The 8355-nt window shown below is 54.2% G+C and overlaps 1 protein-coding gene across 5 annotated transcripts; it reads left to right on the top strand.

Annotated features, from left to right (window-relative positions):
• The first annotated feature begins 398 nt into the window (after nucleotides 1–398).
• MAZ (MYC associated zinc finger protein) lies at nucleotides 399–7618 on the top strand. Of its 5 annotated transcripts, none has more exons than XM_073547330.1 (6): nucleotides 399–1229; nucleotides 2093–2847; nucleotides 2930–2993; nucleotides 3090–3261; nucleotides 4069–4270; nucleotides 4586–7618. In XM_073547330.1, exons 1-5 carry the CDS (start codon nucleotides 1191–1193, stop codon nucleotides 4257–4259), a joined length of 1221 nt encoding a protein of 406 aa, XP_073403431.1. In that variant the 5' UTR covers nucleotides 399–1190; the 3' UTR covers nucleotides 4260–4270; nucleotides 4586–7618. The 5 variants fall into 5 exon arrangements, with proteins under 5 accessions (XP_073403431.1, XP_073403432.1, XP_073403433.1 ...); XM_073547331.1 differs by having other exon boundaries at nucleotides 400–1223; XM_073547334.1 differs by lacking the exon at nucleotides 399–1229 and adding an exon at nucleotides 1389–1617.
• Nucleotides 7619–8355: the final 737 nt, after the last annotated feature.

Raw genomic sequence — 8355 nt, forward strand, 5'->3', positions numbered from 1 at the left:
GGTGGGGCGTGGTGGACATCGCACGGCGGGGGACGTGGTGGAGCTCGCATGGTGGGGCGTGGTGGACATCGCACGGCGGGGGACGTGGTGGAGCTCGCATGGTGGGGCGTGGGGGATGTGGTGGAGCTTGCATGGTGGGGTGCGGTGGACGTCGTACGGCGGGGGGCGCTATTGCAGAGGGTGGCGCGGGGGACGTGATGGAGCTTTCTCATACACCATCTTGATAACGGGGTCACAGTGGCGGCTCTGAGGTGTCGTCACTCGCTGCCGCCTCCATACTATGTCACCCTGCAGCCCCATTGTGAGGTGCAGCTGCTCCTGAGCGCCCAGTGTCGGCCGACACATAAATATTTGCGCCCGGAGGGAGGAGCCGCCCCTCCCCTTTAAGAGGCGACCTGCTCGTCACTGCAGGCGGACGAGACCATCGCGGTGAGGAGGGAGGGGGGTGCCTGTGCTCGGGCTGCGCTCGGAGGCTCCGCGCTTCCTCCTGGTGGCCGCGGCCGGTGTCTGTGGCAGGGCCGGGGGCGGACGGAGAGGGTTTGGCGGAGCGGGGACCCCCCTGCGGAGAGCTGGTGACTGAGGAGCGGGCTCCCCGGCGCCGCCGCCCCTTCCCTCCCCGGCGTCACACACAATGCTCGGCCGCCATCTTGTTCCGAGGCCGCGCGCCGCTCCCCCCTCCTTTGTTTATCTTTAGTTCCGTCCAAATCTGCAGCAAAAGGAGGAAAAAAAAAAAAAGCTCCAATGTTACAAAGCGCGGAGTGCAGATAGCCGCCGCCGGTGCCGTGACCCGGTGCAGCCTCCGCCGCGGATTGCTGACGTTTGGGGGTTTTGCAGCCCCCCCTGCCGGGAGCCGCGGGGTGAAAGGTCACCGGCTGTCGCCATATTTCGGCTAGTAAATAATGCACAAATAATCCGCGCGCGGAGGAGGAGGCGGAGGGATCCGGGAGGGGGAGAAGAAGGAGAGCGGCGCGGAGCCCCCGGTGCGGGAGGAGGAGGAGGGGGCCGTGATGTCACCGCAGCCTGGCCGCTCTGTCTCCCCTGCCCTGTGTGTCTTCTAGGGGATTCTTTTCCGCCTTTAGGGGGCAGTGATCCGCCGGAGTGAAGCGGCCGAGGAGGGAGGGGGCGGCGGAGCGGGGGAAACGCCGCAATAGTCCTAGAGGAAAAAAAAGACTTTATTTATTTCTGCAATAATGGACGCGAACTGGACCAGCTTCATATTCCAGGTAATGGTGAGTGGGGGTCTGCGCGGGGGGGCGCACGCGTCGGCCTCCGTCCTGCTCGCGGCATGCAGGCGCATCACCCCCCGGCAGCGGCGCATCACCCCCCGGCAGCGGCGCGCTCCTGCACCTCCGCAGCCTCCTCTCCTTGTGCTGTGTGGCTCCTGCAGGGAGGGCGGGCGCGCTGTGCTGGGTGCTGCTGTATCGCCTCCCCTCCCTCCCTGCCTTCTTCCCTCTCCCCTCTCCCTCTTTCCTCTCATAGTAATAGTGGAGCTCGCAGCGAGGGATGATATTCTCTGCGCCCCGCATGGAGACGTGGCCCCCGTCCGGCCGCAGTGACCGCGAGGGCTGACGGCGTCAGGAAGCGGTTAATCGGGAGAGGATTGGGGGTCCACTGACGGTGTGTGACATTGGCGCCTGTGTATACGGAGGGGTCCTTATATATTATAGGCGTGATGACTTCTGCATGTGCTCAGACTCGTCATGGGGCAGCGGTGGTCTATACATATAGACCAGTGATGCTGGGCCCGGACGTTATCCGATTCTGAGCCTTTGCCGTGTTCCGGGGTCCTGGTGTGAGGAGCTTGCCCTCGTCTCAGTAACCAGGTGGTCCTTGCGATTGCTGACTTGGCAGATGGTCGGCCTTGCATGTGACGTGGGGGTCCTGACCAACGATCTAATGTGTATGGGGGTCTCCAGCTCTTCCTGTCGATATAATCCTCGGGCCGGAGACAAGTGTTTTGGTTTGGAGGACGTCGGTCTCACCGGCTGTACCCGGTTGACGCTTGGGGTGTCCTAACTTTACACTGTTGTTGTCTCTGGCAGCTTGGACGACATATTACTTACCAGCTCCTTTTCTGTCTCCTTTCCTTCAGACGCCTCCTCCGCCCCCAGCGGAGCCCTTACAAGTTGAACTTTTACCTGTACTTGCAACTGTTACTGCACCGCCAGATGGGTCCCTCACGCCACAAACCTTGGTGCCCACTATGGCGCCCCATCACCCGTCCACAGTGGACACGGCTGCCCTCAAACAAGTGGTGCCGGGACTGTCCATCCCACAGCAGATGGTGCCAACCACCATTACATCTCAGCCTTCCCCTATCTCCTCCGCTCTCCCTCTGCACCAGGTCATGGAGCTCCCCAAGAAGTCTAAGAGCCGGGGCCCCTACATCTGCTCCTTATGCTCCAAAGAGTTTAAGAACGGCTACAACCTACGGAGGCATGAAGCTATCCACACGGGCACCAAGCCTGCCCGGGCGCAGCCTGCCGTCAAGATGCCCACCATGGTCCCTCTCAGTTTGCTCAGTGTTGCTGGGACCCTCGGGACCAGTACAGAACCCATGGAGGTTCCTACATCTCCTTCCACGCTGCCTTTACCGGGACCGGGGCCGTCACCTACAGCGAAAAAGGTTCGGAAAAACCATGCCTGTGAGATGTGCGGCAAAGCCTTCCGGGACGTGTACCACCTGAACCGTCACAAGTTGTCTCACTCCGATGAGAAGCCGTACTCCTGCCACGTGTGTCAGCAGCGCTTCAAGCGCAAGGACCGAATGACTTATCACGTCCGCTCCCACGACGGGACGGTGCACAAGCCGTACATCTGTAGCCACTGCGGAAAAGGGTTCTCCCGGTAAGATGCCGGCCCGGCACCCGGCCAGCCGAACCCTCTTATGTCTCTTTGCTGAATCTAATTTTCCATTTTTCTCTTTCAGCCCGGATCACTTGAACAGTCACGTCAGACAAGTTCATTCTACAGAGCGCCCCTTTAAATGCCAGGTACTTGTGAAATGTGGTTCTCTTCTCGGTGATCTTCTGACTGTCGGCGTCCATTGTGTTCTCAGTCACATCTTCATCTTCTCCTTCCGCCTCCAGACCTGTGAAGCTGCTTTTGCTACGAAGGACCGGCTGAGGGCCCACATGGTGCGGCACGAGGAGAAGGTTCCTTGTCACGTGTGCGGGAAGCTCCTCAGTGCGGCCTACATCACCGACCACATGAAGGTCCACAACCAGGGGCCCAACCACATCTGTGAGATGTGTAGCAAAGGTAAGGGAGGTGTGCGCTGTACACGTGGTTCAGCCGCTCATCCAACACCGCACCACTACACGTCTGAGGCCCCCAATCCGGCATATCCCAATATCCAGCGATGCTCTCCTCGGCCATGAATGAACACGTTCTTCTAGAGGGGTGGAGGGTGGTCTTTGTTTAAGAGTCCTTTAATCTCTCTCAACTGTGTGGTCTTGTGTGTGAACGGTTACCTGACAAAACGGACGAGTTCTTTTTTTTACTAACATGTTAGTTAATTGGTTACCACAAGAGTAGATGATATAAAGGTCCGTAATTCCTGTACTTTGTATCATGGGGGCAGGCGTAGTGGTTGCTACAGGTACCAGAAGTTGATATGATCTCGGCTAGGAGACCAGATGAAAGCTATTTGCAAATGTTAAAATAAGCATTAATGAGATCCTTGGGGGCGGGGCGTGTGGAATGTTAGACTCTTCGGGGGTGGGGTGTGTGGAATGTTAGACTCTTCGGGGGTGGGGCCTGGCTATGAATTAAAGAACCAGTAAACAAATTAGACATTTGTGATCCTTGGACATAACGCCACCTACTATTGGCTGAGAATATAACCCACACAGAGATCGGCTGTAACACTTTATCTTCTGTCTCTTCCTTTTTACTGATTGCTTCATTGCTGGACTGAGGGCTTCCCATTAACTCCCTGTTTACTGGTTCTTTAGTGGGGTAGCGGCACTTTGCAGAATGGTGTGGATGAGGGGATCACTTACTGATGATGGAGCGATGCCTGTGGCCCGGCCTAAAAGTGGCGTGTGCTTCTCCTCCCCCGTGCAGGTTTTGCCACGGCTGCGTACCTGCGGGTCCACTCGGTGAAGCACCACGGTCTGGTGTGCCCACGGGCAGACAGCTTCCTCTGCAAGTTGTGCAGCGTTCACTGCAAAACCCTGGCACAGCTGAGCGGCCACATGCACACACACGCCATGTCGGGGGCCACGGGGCTCGCTGAGGGACCCCTACTGCAGTGACCACGGCTAAGGCAAGAGCCTAGTTCCCTTTTCCCTTCCCTTCCCTGGGGATGTATGCATTGTTGGTAGCTGGAGGCTGTGCTGAGCATTGCTGGGTTTTGGGGTATGCCTCCTCTTGTAGCATGCCTGCCCGTCACTCAGTGGTTGTGTTTGGAGATGCCCCTGTCGCCTCTGCCCCCCGCTCTGCTTGTCTAGATGCTTTATTGTATTCTCGTAACTCCATCTCTAATCATTGACTTTATCCCCTTCTCACTTTGTGCATTGTTCGTTATGTACCCCCCAATAATTCGCCCTTTTTCTGCCTTCTCCCCCATCTCTACTCACAGCCACCTCCGAAGTCTCTCCTCTTGTGGATCCGACGGCCGCTGTCACCGCTGTGCTTCCGAACCCCAGCGTTCCCGGCATGATGTCCACGCAGCCCTGGTGACTGGCTCTCCTGGAGGGGGGTGCAGACAACGATGTCGCGCTCTTCTGATGTGTCTGTGTACAGTGTTTGGGGGTCCACACCGGCCCCCGAATCAGGCACACATGTTCTGAAGAGTGGTTGTATGTAACCCACCTCCCACCTTCTGTCCTCCAGGTGAATAAAAAACCGTGAGGCTAAAGGAAGGTGACAAGGGATTTAGGAAAACGACATCCATACCGCCGGCCCCCGAGGAGTTCACCGCAGCCTGACTTGTACACTACTCGCCCTGTGTAATGCTGTAGGTCTTGGTGCCCATTTTTTGCAGCCCCCGCCGTGATCGGGGCACCGGGCGGGGTGGAAATCATGGGCCAACGCCTTGTATGAAAACTACTTCACAGTTTGCATCGGTGGCTGTAAGGACAGTGAAGCAGTCAGAACTTTGCTCTGTGGGTGGCACGGACGGGCAGGCTGCTCCGGTTCAGGATTATTATTTTTTGACACTAGATGTGTGAGCTGTAAATCATTTTAATTTTTCAAGTGGACGTCCCGGGAGCGAACCAAATTATCTGAGATAAAGGCACTGTGCAGGAGGGCAGTACCCCGAGGCGCGTGCGGTATGTGATGGCACTGGTCCCCCGGGCAGCAGCGGGAGGTAGATAACGATGATGTGGTCAGTTCCAGGACGTAGCGGGTTATATCAGCGGGGGGTAAGGCCGTCATTTGTAAAACCGTATGCTGGACCTCCAAACCCCACCTCCCCTCATGTTTTGGGCAAAATCTGGCTTCACGGCTACTTGTGTCCAGGGGGCTGTGCTTCATGCCCGTTTGGTCACAAGTGTCCCTTGAAGGACAGTCGTTGTCTTTGGGGATTTGCATGCAGTCCTCCACACTGATCCTACTTTACTGTGCCCAGAGTAGGGTGTAGCCGAGGCAGCGACCCATACTGTAGGCAGGATGTGCCCGGTGCCATTGCCGCGCTCTCCGCAGTTCTGTAACCGTCCCGCTAGCTCGGTGCAGCGCTGCCATCAAAACACATGCGTATGACAGGTTGGAAAGGAGCCGCCATGATCCTGGCCATGTTCGCACAGTTAGGAAAGCTTAAGTTGCCCGTGTTTGGTGACTTTCGGCAGTCGGGTAATGTTCTCTACTACGAGCAGGAACTTTGGCTGGTGACTCCCCATCGTACATTACAGCTCCACCTATCATCCACCCTTGCGACCGAACAAATGGCTTAAGGGGGTTGGCGTATAAGTTTTAGGTTTTAACCCTTTTTTTATTTAGTTTTTATTTTTTTTAAATGTTTCTAGGAACTAATATAGGATAACATGAAATATTATGAAATGGGCAGGTTTAGTTTAGAGAAGGTATACATATATATATTTTGTACCAGCTCCTGAGGCTGCTCTGCCGCGGTGCTCACACTACTGTGAATCTTCTTCTTAAAAGTTGAAAAGGTTTTTTGCATTTTATTGTCTTGAGATGACAGAAAACAGGTCTGCAGATGGCAACAGCGAAGACCACCAGCTGGGAACCCCAAACCAGGGGCTTCTACACCAACGGAGGTGCTGTCAGGTGTGACTGATCCTTGAGGTCGTCGATGTATTGGGCGGGCGAGGCGCCATCCTTGGGGCAGCGTCTATGGTTGCACCATAAAAACTTCGGGGTTGTAACCGATCCAAACTTTAAGCCTTATTTAAAAAGTTAATTGAGGCGTCCCATCACTTCTGATCGTTCCTTACTAAGGATGAAACTTCCATGTTCTGCTCCCGTTGCACATCCAATAGTGGAGAAAAATCATCGGAAATCACATTGATTTATTTTACGACTGAACGTTCAGCTCTGGAAAAAGAGATCAGAGAGAGGTTTAGTTATAGCAGATGGCGCCGATCTCCCGGCCGGACACCCAGATATTGGGAGTGTGGGCATAAAACCGCCCCCTTTCTGTGCTGCTTATTGGCATTGAGGTGGGGAAACAGTTGGAAATGTATCGGTGATGTAAAGATTGGATACGTTGTATCCGATCACGATTCTATGTATCCTACTGGATAGTTTCCAAAAAACTGGGACGAATCCCAGCGGATCTTTGGCCGCTGCTCCTGTTGATGAAGGGTCGTCATCGTCATGGTCGTCTTCTTTTGCATTTCATGTCTTCGCCCATCGCAGTTTCATTACCGAGTCCAAGTCAGCCTTGTAGTTGGACGCCATGGTTGATGTGACTAGTAGCCACGTGAGTCGGTGGCCACGGGGTTTTTTTTTTTTTCTCTTTTTCGGAGGGGCACGAGGAGGGCAGCAGTTTTCTGTACAAATTTCTGTGTGTATATAGTTTCCGGAAGGAGTGAATGCCTGTGTACACCACGTTCTATAGACTCTGTCCATGGTCATTTCAAGCCTTCGTTGTCCGGTCGTTCCTGGCCCTGCATGTCGTTCCATGGACCCGTGTACGGACCCTAAAGGGCACGCTGTAATCTCCCTTTCTACAAGGCAGGAGCTGCTTTTCTGCCACATTTCAGGGTGCCCCCTTCCCTCTTTTTTCTGTTGTGCACAGATGAGACGCTGGGTGCATGAGACCTTGTGTATATAGTGTGCCGGGGTCGGGTACAGGCTGTATATAATGGACGCGGCGTCACTTGCATCTCGCACTGTAAATACTGAAAACTGCTGGAAATCCGTCATTTTGATAACTGTTGAAAAAGTTTAAAAGTTAAAAAAAAAAAAAGTTTTCTGAACTGTCCTTGTGGTGACGATCGCCCCTCACCTCTGCGCTCCCTCTCTGCGTCACTTTGGGATTTTTTTTTTTTTTTCGTGCTCTCCCTTAGTAAATAACATTGTTCTTCTTCCGTCTATGTTCTCAGTGTCATATAATCTGTCTCCGTATATAAAGTATTTCACCCTGTCTCACTTCTCATTGTTGCTTATGGAATAACTGAATTTTAGTAAAAAGATGAAATCCCAAGATTTTTTGTGTTTTTGTTCTTGAGAGCACTACTGTATTCTTGCACATAGGGGGCGGTATGGAGGTTGTTACAGCTGCAATCAAAATGACTCACCGCCTCCGCCGATGTACAATGGCCGAATACCATAAGTATAACAAGTGATTCTCCACCCCGTCGTGACCAGTGTCGCTCGCACTTCACCGAGCCCCTCTGGCTGTTATAACCTGCTGCAGACATGGTGCATCGCCAGACACCAGCTTCTGGCACCGTTCCTGAGGAGTTTAGGTCCAGGCCTCGTGGGCAATGGTCTGCAAGTCGCGCATATTCTTGTGTTAAGTGACGAGACCATTGTCTCCTTCAAAAAAGATGCAGCAGCATTGAATGTTAGGAGAGATGCAACTGATCTAGGCCGCCCAGGTCCGGGTGGGCGCAGGGATCGCGGGGTTTGATGCAGAAGAAAGGCATGTACGGAGCGAGGACTGGAGGCCGCAGGCAGACCGGACACGGGAGCAGGTATGGAGAAGGTGGTGGTGCACAGACACAGGTGTGTGCCCTGGTGGGCATTACATAGGTCCAGACTGATAATATGGGGGCACACCGGGCCACTTCAACAACCTTAGAAGGTGAGGAAGCCCTGCCTAACTGGATCAGATGCATAACTACCTCCAAGTTTTAGGTCCCCCCTAGATGAGTTGATCGTAGAAAAAAACCATGCTTTGCGTGGAATTTCTGGAGCAGAATAAGGCCACTTACAATG

Source organism: Dendrobates tinctorius, unplaced genomic scaffold, assembly GCF_039654945.1.
Source record: "Dendrobates tinctorius isolate UK_male_01 unplaced genomic scaffold, ASM3965494v1 ptg000152l, whole genome shotgun sequence".
NCBI lineage: Eukaryota > Metazoa > Chordata > Amphibia > Anura > Dendrobatidae > Dendrobates > Dendrobates tinctorius.